This window comes from Lampetra planeri, chromosome 43 (genome assembly GCF_965212315.1).
Source record: "Lampetra planeri chromosome 43, kcLamPlan1.2.h2, whole genome shotgun sequence".
Classification (NCBI taxonomy): Eukaryota; Metazoa; Chordata; class Hyperoartia; order Petromyzontiformes; family Petromyzontidae; genus Lampetra; species Lampetra planeri.
Window position 1 is genome coordinate 865519 of NC_136149.1, and position 16051 is coordinate 881569.

At 45.3% G+C, this 16051-nt stretch overlaps 1 protein-coding gene across 1 annotated transcript in view; it reads left to right on the forward strand.

Annotated features, from left to right (window-relative positions):
- LOC144732546 (glypican-6-like) overlaps positions 1-12258 on the forward strand; it is a 117831-nt gene extending 105573 nt beyond the window's left edge. The window contains exons 9-10 of the mRNA XM_078613971.1: positions 2521-2696; positions 3315-12258. Of these exons, the coding sequence (XP_078470097.1) occupies positions 2521-2696; positions 3315-3562 (424 nt within the window). The 3' untranslated portion in view covers positions 3563-12258. The remainder of the gene's footprint in view (positions 1-2520; positions 2697-3314) is intronic.
- The last annotated feature ends 3793 nt before the right edge of the window (positions 12259-16051 follow it).

Consider the following 16051-nt stretch of genomic DNA (forward strand, 5'->3'; position numbering starts at 1 on the left):
CTGACATCTTAGATGATTGTGCTTGGACGGAGATGGTTCTGTGTGTGTCTGTGTCTGTGCGTGTCTGTGTGTCTGTGTGTGTGTCTGTGTGTGTATGTGTGTGTGTATGTGTGTGTGTCTGTGTGTGTCTGTGTGTGTGTCAGTGTGTGTCTGTGTGTGTATCTGTGTGTATCTGTGTGTATCTGTGTGTATATGTGTGTCTGTGTGTGTGTGTCTGTGTGTATCTGTGTGTGTTTGTGTGTGTCTGTGTGTGTTTGTCTGTGTGTGTGTGTGTTTGTGTGTATCTGTGTGTGTCTGTGTGTGTCTGTGTGTCTGTGTGTGACTGTGTGTGTCTGTGTGTGTCTGTGTGTGTCTGTATGTATCTGTGTGTGTCTGTGTGTGTCTGCGTGTCTGTGTGTGTCTGTGTGTATCTGTGTGTGTCTGTGTGTATCTGTGTGTGTCTGTGTGTATCTGTGTGTGTCTGTGTGTATCTGTATGTGTCTGTGTTGTGTGTATCTGTGTGTGTCTGTGTGTATCTGTGTGTGTCTGTGTGTATCTGTGTGTGTCTGTGTGTATCTGTGTGTGTCTGTGTGTATCTGTGTGTGTCTGTGTGTATCTGTGTGTGTCTGTGTGTATCTGTGTGTGTCTGTGTGTATCTGTATGTGTCTGTGTTGTGTGTATCTGTGTGTGTCTGTGTGTATCTGTATGTGTCTGTGTTGTGTGTATCTGTGTGTGCCTGTGTGTTTGCAATCATTAGCGACGGGGCGGGGACCATCAACAATAAACTCACTCATCTTACCCACCCCCTCCCCGATATAAATTATGTAAAAAAGAAAAAATCAAACACCCACACACACACGGACTCCTAAATTGATTATCGCGCAAATAAATTATGAAATTGGGCAAAGTCTCTGTAGGCTCCACGTCCCCAGTGCGTTCAATACTCAGCCCCCGCCCCCCGCCCCCTACACTAACTCCACGTCGCCCTCGCTCCACAACCCGCTGCTCGCTTGTTCCAGCCCGTTACCGCGGCGTGTAATTTCGAATGTGCCATTACAATTGATTCCCCAAAAGTTTTACGATCCAACGACCCCTTGGAAAAAAAAATGTGCTTGGACGGGCCGATGGACGGCTGGCGGCGGGGGGGGGGGGGTCAGGTGGGAGGAGAGGGGGTGGTGGGGATGTTGGAGGCGCGCTGTCTCGCAACGTTTATTTCTCCAATCGATACGGGGGGCGTCCGTCGTAATTGACTTGAGTTTTCATGGGCTGGTTGTGCGTTTGCATGTTGTGCGTGTATACGTTGTGTGTGTGTGTCTGTGTGTGCATGTTTGTGGAGTGTAGCGGTCAGCGCTCTGCGCTACGAACGCGTCGACCTGAGTTTGAGTCCCGCTCACGGCCAACGGCAGTGACGATTATCTGAACCGGTCCTGGGCCTCCCCTCGGTCGACTCAGCCTCAAATGAGTACCTGGTGCTGTGTGTAAACATCGCCACTGGGGAGACAAAGGCGGCCGGGCGTGGTGCTGGCCACCCACCTCCTTGTGTGTTGTTCCGGTCTTCATAGGTGCTCGCTAACAGCACTTGCCCCAACAGGCTGTTGAGGCTACACGGGGGAACTTTGTCTTTGCATGTGCATGTTTGCCGGCGTAATGACGCGTGTGTGCGTGCGTGCATGTGTGAGCGTGTATGGACGTACGTGTGTGTCTGTGTGTGTGTTGGGGGAGGCGGAGTGCAAAGGTTCGTGCACTGCACTATGAGCCCAGCGACCTGATTTGATTACCGGCCAAGGCTTGCATCAGTTGCAAGTGGTATCAGTGCTGCTGTACTGGGCCTCCCCTAGGTCAACTCGACCTTCACTGATGAACCGGTTCAGCGTGTAAAATATAAGCACTAAAGGTGGCCGGGCATGGTGCCACGTGCTAAGTGGACCTTAGTAAGTGCTCACAAACAGCACTCGCCCCAATAGTCGGAAGGCTCTGTGGGCGGTGTTCGTGTGGTGTTCATCTTTTCGAGTGCATGATCACGTGCATGTGTACAAGCACGTGAGTGTGTGTGCGGGTGTTGTCCTTGTACTGTGGGGAGCGGTAGTGAAGCGGCTAGCGTGCTGAATGACGAACCCGGTGCAGCGAGTTCGATTCCCGCTCATGGCCATCAACAACAGTGACGATTTATCTGAACCGGTCCTGGGCCTCCCCCTAGGTAGACTCGGCCTCAAATGAGTACCTGGTGCGATGTGTAAAAACATCGCCACTGGAGAGACAAATGCAGTTGAGCGTGTTGCTGACCACCCACCCCCTCGTGTGCCGTGTTGGTCATCATAGGTGCTCGCTAACAGCACTTGCCCTAACAGTCTGTTCAGACTATATGGGGAATCTTTGTCTTTTTTGTCCATGTACTGTGGGGGGGGTGACCAGTAGTGCAGCGGTTTAGCGCGTTACCGCGGTACGACTCGGGAGCTTCTTGCCGCGAGGAGCGAGCGTTACACCGCTGCGTGACCCCTGCCGCCCGCTGACGGCGTGATGCCCGCCGCGGTGTTCCCCCAGCTACCTGCCGGACGTGATGATGGACGGGCTGGCGAACCAGATCAACAACCCGGAGGTGGAGGTGGACATCACGAGGCCGTCGGCGCTGGTGCGGCAGCACATCATGGCGCTGCGCGTCGCGACCAACCGACTCAGGAACGCCTACAGCGGCAACGACGTCGACTTCCAGGACAACGGTGAGGCTCCGCCGTGTGGGTCCGTGGCGCCGCCGGCCACGCCACTCTCGCACCTCGCCCGGCCCCTCTTGAGGAGCGGCGCCCGCCAACGAGTCCGGACGTCTCGCTGGACCTCTGTGGAGAAGAGCTTCACAGCTCATCGGATTCCTCCAATATAAATGTAAATTGTGATTCTGAGCTCCCTCGTGTTTCCTACAAATGATGTATTCAGCGAGGCTATACGGTGGGGGGGGGGGGGGGGGTCTTTGTCTGTCTGTGTGTGCGTAGCAAACAGCACTTGCTCCTACAGTCTGGTAAGGTTACACGTGGGATCTTTGTCTGTGTGCGCGTAGAGGTGGCTTAGTGGGGGAAGCGGTAGTGCAGTGGTTAGCGCGCGGCGCGATGAACCTGGTGACTCTGGCCAACATCAGTGATGTTTATCTGAAACTGTCCTGGGCCTGCCCTTGGTGCGGTGTGTAAACATCGCCACTGGGGAGACAAAAGCAGCCAGGCGTGGTGCTGGCTACCCACCCCCTCCACGTGCCATGCGCTCCTTCATCGGTGCTACCCGATAACGGCACTTGCCCCAAGAGCCTGTCAACGCGCCGTGGGGAATCTTCGTCTTTTTTGCGTGCGTAGGCGATGACAGCAGCGGCTCTGGAAGCGGCTGCATGGAGGAGCCATGCTCGCCAGACTTCGAGTCGTCGGGAACCGAGAGCCCGGGCTCTCAGAAGAATGTTCCTCGCCTCTCATCGTCATCGTCGTCATCGTCAGCGGCGGGAGCGGCGGCGACGATGGCGACGGCCCTGTTGACGTTATCGCCGAGCGGCCGGCTTTTCGCGCTGCTCTTGCCGCCCGTGGCCGCCTGGCTCTGTGCAAGGGGATGAAGGAATAAGATATAAGGGTGCTGTGCGTGCGTACGCGCATGCGCATGTGTGTGTGCGTGTGCGCGTGGGTGCGTGTGGATTGTAAGTACAGGCAAGGTGGGTGTTTATATGTCTTGTAACATACACTGTTGCCAATTATGTATTGCCACTTTTCTTGATCAACAACATTAATAATGTCTTTATTCGCCCAGGAAAACGTCGCCGTGTCCCACGACTAGTTTTCAAGAGGGCCCTGCTTAGGATAATTGGCATGTTCCTAATTTGAGCATCTTCCTGGCGAAACCAGAGTGCTTGGAGAAAACCCAGGCATTCGAGGGGACAGCACCAATTATTATTTTCTAACAGAGACGTGAATTGGTTGCCACTGGTGATCGCGGATTAAAACTTAAAGTACGCGACGTAGAGTGAAACGGACGACACACACTGCTTGCTCCCGTCACAGAGCTTGCAGGTTCAAGACGTCGCAAATCATAATGGGCAGCATCTGGGGAATGGAAAAAATTAATATTTGCCACAATTGAACTCGATATGCAGGACAAATTGTACCCTCCAGTCAATTCCAAGCCATTTGAGACTGTGGTGCTCTCAATCGGTGTGGGGAAATTGGGTCAAGAACAAGTTGGTATTTTAATAAAAAAGGCTCACTTTTTATAAACTGTATCATTATTTAGCTTACGCTATGCAGAGCTGTTGTGCCGTTTTAAAAGTTAATGTTTTAAGAGACCTTTACTTTAATCGGTCTCTTTTGTCGGTACGATGTCGTTTCATTGTGATTCCAAAAGTAATGTTATTGTGCTGTTGGCCTGGAAATGAACAAAAAGTATACAAGCAGGTGTATCACATGAGCTGTGGATATCGCGAATGTTGGCCTGGAAATGAACAAAACGTATACAAGCAGGTGTATCACATGAGCTGTGGATATCGCGAATGATCAGGTATAGACCAAGGCAACAAACAAAAACCCCCGAGGAAATGTCTGATCAATGTATAGAATTGTGTTTTCATGTTCGAACACCGAGTGGTTTGTCACGTGGGAGACATAAGCCCTGTAGATTTTTGTTTGTTACTTAAATATATGATGTGGATTCTTCGTTGTATGTTGCTCACTCGTAATGAGCAAGAGATGTCGTTAAGGAAGAAGGAGTTCTGCTCCCCATGTGAGGATGATTAAAGAGGACGTCACGTGGTCATTTAAAATATTTTCACTTGGGCAAGAATGTTGGTATTACAATCTCTCAAACGCTATAAGACAGTGATCGCTCTTTTCAATTTGTTTGCATTTTGGACAAAACAGTTTTCCTATTTTAAATTGCGAATAATCAATACAAGTAGGTTTTTTTTGTGACCCAATTTAGAACCAGCTCATGACTTCAATCTTAACGAGATCACGAATTGTAACTCTGCTCTTATACTTCCACACAGCATGTGCAGGCGAGAGAAGATTACATAACTGGAATGGGCTTGCAGTGGCTTCATTTGAATTTATAAACGCCAGTTTGGATTTCAAAGACTTCTTCTTAGGCGAACTTTCTATTCAAAGTATAACACTATCATCATGCATTCAAAAGATATAATTCTTACTGTTATGGAATCCTTTCATCAAAGTGTCTCTCTGGTTAAGTGAACATAGGGTGGCACGTGTTGACTCGAACAGCTAGTGGTGAGAAATTCCATCACTATGTCGGGGCTCGCCCTTTCATAGAACAACCACTGTCAACTTCCCACAGTGATACGCATTTTAGTTATCCATGGAGGAAGTATGACCAATTAACTGTCCCAATCCACAACTGGGTTTGAAACTCACGACCTTGTGAGTTTAGCGCTCTAACCACACTGTGTAACTTGGCTGACAGAAAATTTCGAAGAGACGAGCGATTTATGAACTCCAGAATTTGACGATTGTGAGCAAAAAATTCAGGGTAGTCCGTTAATAGCGATTCCCAGGCAAAATGGCGTGAGGCTGACGTCAGTGTGTAAATTTGCCATGTGGCTGTGTGGATGATTGACCTTAATGTTTTAATTGAGTATTTATAAGTGGGGCACAGTAATGTTTGTTGTTAGCAAGGCAGGCCTGTTGATAACGGGCACCAGGGGCCTAATTTATGTCCCTGCTGAAAAGTTGTCTCTGCCAATGTTTTTCAGAAAAAAAAACCCAAAAAGGTTTCCACAAACTTTGTCATTTTTCCACTGAAAATTGGTAGACAAAGTGGTTCCTATCGATCCACCAACACTGACACTGGGCCTTTGGTTAAATATCAGCATTAGTTATTGTGGTGCAGGGTTTTCTTTCTTTCATTTCATAATCTGAGACTAATACAAGGGACTATTATACCAACAGCACTATACCAACAGCATTATAACAACAAAATGTCTGCCACCAAAATGCCCCTGTTGAAATATGTTTGCACCTTGCTGAACACGTGCTTGTAACTTAATCTTTTTTTTATTGATTACGATTTTTTTTTATTGTCCCTACACAAATCACTTCCCCATTTAATCATTTCGTAAATTGTTAGTTTCTTAACACTCTATCTTATGAACACTGGCTGGGCATAATTAATGTGTCCTGACTGTCGCACTTATTACTGGGTTCTTAAAAACGTTATTTCTTTCTATTTAACCAGGTGAGAGTGCATTGCTACAGCAATGCTTTTCGTAAGGAAAGACATAATATTCGAGGATATGTTTTTTACATCACTGAAAGTCGGTGTTTTCTTTTCATATGGTGTTCATTGGGGCCATGGCACCCATATAACATCGGCCAATTTTTGCAAATGAAACCACAGGGTGACTAATGTCCAGCCTCCCAGTGGACGGTGCACTTTGATACGAAAAAAACCACACATATATATACCAACCTAGCAAACACACAGTATTTGGTTTCTTATGAGACCACCTGTGCTGGAGGACATGTGGAGAGTGAATGTGGGGATCACCACAGGGCAGCTGTTGTTTCGTATTGTTTAGACAAGCACAACGCAGAACATGCATTTCCCGTTTTTTAAAACAAATATTTCTTTCGATTTTTTCGGAGCCCTGCATGAATGATAAATGTATCACAATAGCGAAAGAAACGTGGTTTGCAGAACAGAAAGTACATTGCAGAAGTCGCATTTGTAAATCAGACAAGTATTGGGAGAATTAATCTAGGGGTGTAGAGTGTGTGTTTGGAGTGTGTGTATGGGTTTGGATTAAGGTAGGTGTGACATTTATTCAGCTCTTTTGTCATACAACCATAAGGCAATATTTGGCTTCATAGGAATGAACGAAAAATGTAGAATGCACACAAATATAAGCAGCCTGTATTCAATGCCATTTATCTAATTGCATGAGAGCCGATTGAGAATCATTACCTATTTTACAACATATGATAATAATTACACATTTACCCAGGAGAACCACACGTACCAGTCATTTTGAGCTATTACTGTACTTTGTTGTTATTGGCAGTGACTTAAATTAGAAAGGTTTGGGCTGCGACACTGACGCATAGTGGTGAAAATCTTAAGATAATATAGCTAAATGTTGTGGATTCACTCTTCAAACACACCGGTGGGCTGAAGAAGTAACTAATTGGCGTTTTGTTAACGTGACACATTTTTTACTGATTGGCCGTGTCGGGTGGTCGAGGGTTGCGACACATAATAAAGCGATCAAACCCAAAAACCTTGATTATGAATGATGCAGCTGTACAAGATCTGTGTGCTACCTATAACCATGTGGCGGTGTGACCACGGGTCAGCCCTCCGAGCTCAGTCCGAATGGCCGCATGTATAAGTGCTGCCTCGCCATTCGAGGTGCCCCCAGATAATTTTCACCCTGGCCTGAAAGAATTACTCGCAGGACAGTTTGACATCACAATAAATGATGAATCTTGGGATGACAAGGCACATTCCATGGGCCGCTTGTATAAAACACTTGAGGCACAATTCCCTTGTTGTCGAGAGTGTCTTCATCGAGAGGCACATTTCCGTGACATTTTCGCGACATGGGGAGCACTTTCATTGGAATGTCTCCATTCGCGACAATGGGGCAATCCGGCAGTGTGATGTGTTCGAGCCGTTTTGTCAAGTCGTGAATTTGGCCTCCTTGAAGTGAAAATTTCCCACGTCGTTTTAACAACATAAGTGCGAAAATATAACCAAGGCGTTTCATGCAACTTCTTGCCTTTCATATATATTGTACCAATTTATTTCTGAGATGCACACGATGCGTGTACACATATTCGGGTACACACAGATGCGACGATACCCGAGTCAGACTTGAACACACACTGGTACACGCCGATCAAGCACACGTGCGCAGCTCCAAATGAATGCCTCACATTTAATCTCATATAAGCGGCTAAGGAATTTCTTATTTTTATTTTCCTATGTTCGCGTGTGTAATGTTACGCATGTCCTTCGACATTAACGTCTTTGCGACATATAGATGGTATGACTTTTAAGAGTGTACCCAAGTAACATTTTATTATTAAATATTACTTGGGTACACTTTTAAAAGACACACCCTGTACCAGAGGTGTGGACTCGAGTCATGTGACTTGGACTCGAGTCAGACTCGAGTCATGAATTTGATGACTTGCGACTCGACTTGGACTTGCATAACAATGACTTTGTCCCACCTCTGCCCTGTACACATAACATATTTTGTTACGTATAAATATATAATTATATGCTGTATAAAACCATATTTGTACACATATATAATTATGTATATATATGTGTGAATACTTTATAACGTAGGCACATGCTGAGGCACACCGAACACTTTTTTAAACACGTCAAAGCCTACGATTGTGTAAGCATGTTAATGGTGTATTATGAGCTCATGTACATATTAACTTTGCATTAATTATAACATTAATATCTTAATTACGCCACTAGATATTTTCACCATGAATGCAGTCAACATGAATTTGCAGAATGATGAGGCATATGACACGTTTCAATAGTGTAATTTAAACTCAGTTATGTAGATGAGTGCATTTTGTGAGTTGCACGTAAAACTGCATTTGCCGAAACTGTATTCATGGTAAAAAATATATATTCTAATCAGTTGTATCTAAGGGAGTAAATTACATGGGTGAAACGAGGGTCTGGTTGAAATTCTACTATCACCAAAAGAAGATACTTCATTATATTTCAAATTTCCACGAGTATGTACAGATGCCCTTCTCCTGTTAAGGACTCGGAACACGACGGCACATGCTGCCAATATTCGCATCCGGAAGTTTGTTTCCCTAACAGAGAGGAGATCAGCGGCGGCGGCAGCAGCAGCAGCATGCAGACCACCACATGTCCCCTCGCTGTAACGATCTCCATGGTGGGCTGTAAAAAAGACGGTAAATAGCACAACAAGGAATGCGTTGAAATCTAACACGCAAACCTAAAGGAGAATTCCGGGGAATGTGAGTATCCATGAGTAGTCAGTTATGGTTATGAAACTTTGGTTTCTTGAAACAATACAATTCCAGAAAGCAAATGTGCCTTGGGAATTGGAAAAAAAACTGCAGCGTGCCACAGAGAGACGCATTAAGGATGCAACAGCATCCACCGTGCATGCATCATGTTTTAATATAAGATTAGGGTCCTCATTCAAAATTTCAGTGCTCCTACCCTGGAGGAACCTCGTGTATTTTATATATATAGCAACACCCCAATCGTCCACTGAACAAGACACACCCTCACACCACAGACGTTACGTCTCGGATTTATCACAGTTAGGCGACCCTGACTGCTGTATTCTCTCCGCCGCTGAATTGGTTATTCCGCTCGATTAAGACGCCGACCCAAATATTAAAAATATCGAAACGGGAATGGTGTTGATAATCACAGCGGTAGCAACACACAAACACGTTTTTTTTTTTAAACAAGACTAAGTGTAGAGAACAGGGCGCACTCGGTGACATCAGACCCAGAAGGGCTTTTGACGCAGCAGTGCATGCGAGCTTCCCCCACGCTCCACGTCGCTGGAACCCGCTGTGCGTTTCTCACGACATTTCTGGCGATTCGGATTTCATCGTTAAACATCCATAAGTGGCTCGGTGGTCTGAAGTCAAAGATTGGCACAAGCCGACTCGTGGCCCAGTGTTCATTGTGCTGAGCCTCACACCATCACTACCAGGGAAGGGCATGGGTGCTTTGGCTGTGCCTGTATACAAACCCTTAAATAGTACTGCCATTGGAAATTGTAACTGAAGTATATGATAAGTGCAATGATGTGTATTGCTGCGTGATAGTTTTACCTCTGCTCAGTAAAGCTTCACTGACGCCTCAAATTATTTGGATAAGGGATAATTTAGTATCACCATTTGTGGTTGTACAATTTCTGCATTGGTACACGCAGCTCTATTGCTGGCCCGCTAACAGATCCGTGAAATTAACCATCTGCTGTGGATATTAATAATTCCTTAAAATAACAGGCCATTAAAACAAGCTTTCTGCAAATCAGCAAAGTCAAATTCCACATACACTACACTTGTAGTTTAACATTGCTTTGATAACCTTGGAAAATTTGCAACACTGATCACAGCTAAACTGATCAGTTATTTTCATTTTTTACAAAACAGTCACCTTACCAGAAAGCTGTACGTACATCTCTATGTACTTTAAAAGATGTAAACAAGAACCCACTACCATCAATGCTCGTGTTTCCACTACTACTACATTGTATCTGTCACCACCACTACCACCACGATTGCCAAAAACATGTTAACAACCCACTAGGGTTGTTGAATTGTTATATTTTTCAAGACCAATAATCGCATGACAAATGGTCAAAACTGTGACCGGTTTGCCGCACATATTGAAATGAATAACAATTTAAAATGTTGAACTCAGAAACGAAGGAAGCTGCCGTGACGTTACCATCCAGAGGTTGCTCGTTTGACGTCATGTCCCGGCAAGGAAGTTTAAACAGGGATGCACATTCCTTAAATTCCTCCCTCCCCCACTGCCTCTGTCCAGGTCGCGTGTGGTGGGGTAAAGTGTGGGTACTTTCACCTTTACCAATGTTTGGCCAGCAGGGCTGCACCTTTACCTCTTAAAAGAGAAACAAGGACACATGTACCACGCGGTGACTGAGGTCTGCTGCTGGTGCCGTGCGATTTGAGCTATTCCTGACTTTCGGAATCGGTAATCAATTCTTAAAACAATTACCGGTTAACTGATATATATCATTTAACAACCCCAGACACAAACAACCACGATCAAGGCCTCAAAGAACATGTCTTCATTGTGAATAACAGTTTTGTGGACAGCACAGCCACCTGTGCACACTGTCACGAGGATGGCAACATTGCCACAATTAAGGGGAATCGCTTCAAAGCTGTGGTCAGGCAGTGGTAGACAGTATTTTAGAAGCAGGGATTATCTGGGATACTGGGAGTTGTCGGGCCATCAAACTACCAACAGTATTCTGCGGATACAAGCTGTGCCAAGTCTGCAGTGGCCGAATTCCAGGGCCGGCTTACTGACCAAATGGCTGGGTGCCCAGTCACCTGGACCAATTGTGGCTGATGGCGACTTGGGCTGTTAACATGGCACAGAAACTGTCATACGATATGCAGCAGCCATATAAATTAGACAGATTTCAACGATATGAATTCAACTTGGCACAGCTACAGATTCTCGAGTGCCATTTCTCAGGCTTCTCCATCTGGACCATATTTAAATGTCTACCAGTGCAGTATTCACCATTCAAACGTCACATTGCTTGCTTGGTAAACATCGCATGATGTACGATGGGGAGGAATGTGTTTATTAAAACGTTTATACAATCCTTTGGCTTCAGATTCTAGAACGGGGTTAGTGGTTTGTCTACTCTAATCCTCCCAATCCCCTTGATGCAGGTCAACTTTCCAAGTCTACCAATTAACAGACCCGCCGCAAAGACAGTTGCTTGTAAAGGCAAAAGAGAAACATTGACAGACGTGAAAACCAGGACTGTGGCCGAATAAAAAAAACAGGTTGGAATGTGTGCATCGCAATGCTGACACTGTATGTTGTGTGGCAGACAGTCCATAATAATCAAGCTTCATTTCCCGGAGAAGTATGCTGCCCAGCCCAGTCCAAGCAATGCAGAGTTGTCTGGATCATGCTTTGTGTTACTGATACCAGGTGCCATTAACCCAACTTGAGATGAAAAATACGGAGTGGCACATTCTACATTCTTGAATCCAACTAATCCAGGTTGTTCATATTGGTGGAATGTTTTTGTGTTATGCGTATAACAAGCCTCGTGTGTGTGTATGTTTGTGTCTAATCAATTAAAGAACTGTATAATATTATTGTACCGTAATACTTAAGAATATACGTATTCACTACCCTTGATTAATGATGACATAGGTCCGCGCTTAATTGAAGGCTAGGGGAACACTGTATTTTTATTTATTTATATAATTTTTAAAGGTCAGGCATTTTGAACGTGACAATTATTTCGGGTTTCTAAGAAAGGCGGAGGGCATATTAATGCCTTTGAGCTGCAATTTGAAGCGTGATTCACAAATAAAAAAAAACGTATTGCAAACAAGAGGACTCTATAAAGTTCAGAAATCCTGACCTTTAAAACTAAAGCTGTACCGCAGGATTAAGTTAGCGGTGCTCATTTGTAGGCATTCCATGGTCAATGTATGACTGTAGATACTTTTTAAACAAACATACAAAAAAATGAAAAAATAAACTCTTCTGCTTAAATATTTGACTATCAAATGGCGTTTTTGTGTGCATGACAGGCGTGTACTGCAATTATGCGCTTGTGTTGTGATTCCATGTCTGAATTAATTTCTGAATGTTTTTAAAAGTAATTTTGAATAACTCAGCTTGATCGTGTAGCAATTAACTGTTTCCTGTCATATGAATTTGAAATTTACACATGTGGCCCAGCATCATATAACTTTCAAAAGAACACCTATCTCTCTTAAGTCATCTTCTCTTACGTCATCTCTCTTAGCCCGAGGACAGATCAATTGCTCAATTCCCCTCCATCCCATTGGATCCCCTTCTCCACCTTGCTAGGTACTTGAGCCACAACTATGGGAGACTAGACGGACATTCTTAAGCAGTCATCACCTTTTGAGCTAGAACGTATCTGCCATCTTAATAACGTAACATTCTAGGTCTGTCAACCCCTTTATTTATTTAAGCCTCCTTGTACATATTTTCCCTTCATGCTTACTAGCAAGTGTATTATTGAATTCGGCAGTATTGTTTCAGTAGTATTGTTAGTACAGCAGGGGTGTTTCAGTAGTATTGTTAGTACAGCAGTATTGTTTCAGTAGTATTGTTAGTACAGCAGGGGTGTTTCAGTAGTATTGTTAGTACAGCAGTATTGTTTCAGTAGTATTGTTAGTACAGCAGGGGTGTTTCAGTAGTATTGTTAGTACAGCAGTATTGTTTCAGTAGTATTGTTAGTACAGCAGGGGTGTTTCAGTAGTATTGTTAGTACAGCAGTATTGTTTCAGTAGTATTGTTAGTACAGCAGTATTGTTTCAGTAGTATTGTTAGTACAGCAGGGGTGCGGTGAACTATTTACTATTTTTTTACTTTTTATTTGACCAGGTAAGGCCCAATGATATGTAGCTCTTTTTCAGAAGCAACCTGGCCACAAATGACAGCTCAACGAAGTGGCTTATCACGTCGCAATTTATAGCAGCCAATTACTCTAAACGCGTCTTGATTATGTGGAGGAAAAACCCGGAGGACCGGGATACATTTTCACGCGACCACGGGGAGAGAGACACGCAAACTCCAATTATACAGCAGCAGGCGTCAGGGTCGGGATGGAACCCACGACCTCCTGCGTACCAGGCGAGGGAGTTAACATCTCACCACAGAGAGAGACGCAAACTACAAATATACAACATGCGTCAGGGTCGGGATGGAACCCACGACTTCCTGTAGACCAGGCGAGGAGGTTAACATCTCACCACAAAGAAAGACGCAAACTCCAATTCTACAGCAGCAGGCGTCAGGGTCGAGATGGAACCCACGACCTCCTGCGTACCAGGCGAGGGAGTTAACATCTCACCACAGAGAGAGACGCAAACTCCAATTCTACAGCAGCAGGCGTCAGGGTCGGGATGGAACCCACGACCTCCTTAACATCTCCTAGCCACCGTGCCAACCCAGTCCCGGGACCCCCTCTTCATCAACCTGCTCTGATCATCATGGTGAAATATGGTCAGACAACCCTTGAGACTGATATGGCGTGGGGACCACATCCATTCGCTATAAGCTGGGGTGTTTTCCCTTTCCATTAATAATCATTCTTAGGTAATAACTTTAACAAAGTGGGAGATATTTTAACACACGGCACAGACTGGAAGCTGGGGGTTTTATAACACGTTTTCAACAAAGGTGAAAATAAAACAATCGATTGTGCCAACGTTAAATTAAAAGTTCGCATTCAAACAAATTATTTGCAAAGGAGACCACAGTCCTCTACCTTAAACATTGACGGATATACTTTCAAAGACACCAGTAAATGAAATTGACCAAACATCGCAACAGAAATCCATGAAAGCGCCTTTCCTACACACAGCGTGTGTATTTGCGCCTGCTGTTTTATTCACACCTCTATTTGTAAAACATTTATTCACAAATAACGTTAAAAATTCGGCACACTAGACCCCCCCCCATCAGGACCCTCTTAATAATACATTCAAATACTACTGCGAAGATTCTAGATTTGAAGCTTTCGTGACTGCAAGGATTCATACTCTTAGGGTTTTTCGGTAATCATCAGGAGACGAAACGTCGTGATATATTATTTTATTTTCACTATTATTTCTATTATTTTTTACCTACGTGACTTTAGCGGAAAAACCTAAGAATACTACTGTGAAGATTTAAAATCGCATTCTTTTGTAAAGAACATTCCCGTTGTTTGATAAGCCACGGCTGTGGAATTACCATCCCTCCTGATGAATAGTCGGGGGCATTATTATTATATTATTTTATTTCAATTATTATTTATAAGATTTTATTATTTATTTTATTTCTATTATTTTTCTTTTTACCTACGTGACTTTACCGAACAAACCTAAGGGTAATTAATAGTCGGGGGCTTTTACATCACAACATTCCATCTCTGGGCCATCTCTGTGGGGGGCGGTCAGTGGCCACACGTTTATCGACGAGCTTCTGCATTCACCGCTTCGACGATGATCAATCGATTTTGAAGTTATATATTCTTGATTCTTTCGGTAAAGTCACGTAGAAGGGAAATAATAGATATTTTTTATTATTTCCCTTCCACGTGACTTTACCGAAAGAACCAAGAATATGAATCCCTGCAGTCACGAAAGCTTTAAATAAAAAATATTTTGAAGTTGTTAGTGAAAAACAAGAAATTCGCGCAAACGTACTCGTTTGGTATCGCACGCATTTCCCACACAGCCCCCGCTGTTAAGATTTAAAATATATATCTCGTATCACATTTGTGGTGTTTTGTGTGGCCCTTTTACGGCTGCGAGATCGCCGAGCGGTGATTTTAAGTCTCCGTGGGCCATGAAACGTGAGCTGTTTGGCAGCATGAACCGCCGTTTGGCGTGATAAGTTAAGTGTATTATTGTTTATTACTCGAGATGCTTGCACGCAGACGGCCACTTATTTTTGCTTCAGGGACAACAGCGGCGGCAGTGGTCGTTCACGGGACCGGCCGTTTGGAAGCGGCGGTCATTAACATTTGAACCGTACGAGGGATAAAATATAAACAATAAACCTCGCTGCGTGTTTGTAACTTTCCTGGCAACTACAACGGCGTGTTAGCTTTAAGCGAAGGCGCTTTGTGTGCTGTGGTTTATTTTGTCCCCCTTCTAGCCGAACAATTTGATCGCCTCAGAGGGCGCACAAAAACAATTGGGCGGGAACAGAAAGCGGCCCCCTCGCGGTGACGTCAACACCCGCGCCATCGCGCTTGTGACGTCACGAGGGGTGGGGTGTGTGCGAGCGTTAGTCGACACCAACTGGAATCGTTTCCATCGATCCGACCGGTGAAAAGTCAATAAGTGCATCTAGCTGCTCGTTCAACAAATCGAACATTTTCGATTCGTGCACACCCATTGCAAGCCAACGCTTCACGGGAAACCCCGCCGGTCGATTGAAAAAAAAATCCACACTCCAGTCGCGATAACCCCAATCCCCCTATTTACTATAACTTGAGTCGATTCCACGATTGTCTCAGCACGATGAATCGAATTGCGACGCGGGCGTTTGAATTGTTACTCCGCCCAAACGGGAACGGCCGCGGGGGCGGGGTGACGGGCGGGGGGTTGAGGGGGCGGGGGGTTGAGGGGGCGGGGCTTAAGGGGGGCGTGGCCTCGCAAATGGTGACGACAGTGGGGGGGGGTTTACATTCTCTAGCGCGGATGCGCGCCGCGTCACGTGGGGCGCGTCGCCGCCTATGCACTCTGGGAATTGCAACGGGGGTCTCCGACGCTCGCACGGCGCTGCCCGGGCCGCTAGGGGGCGCGCGGTGTCGCCCGGG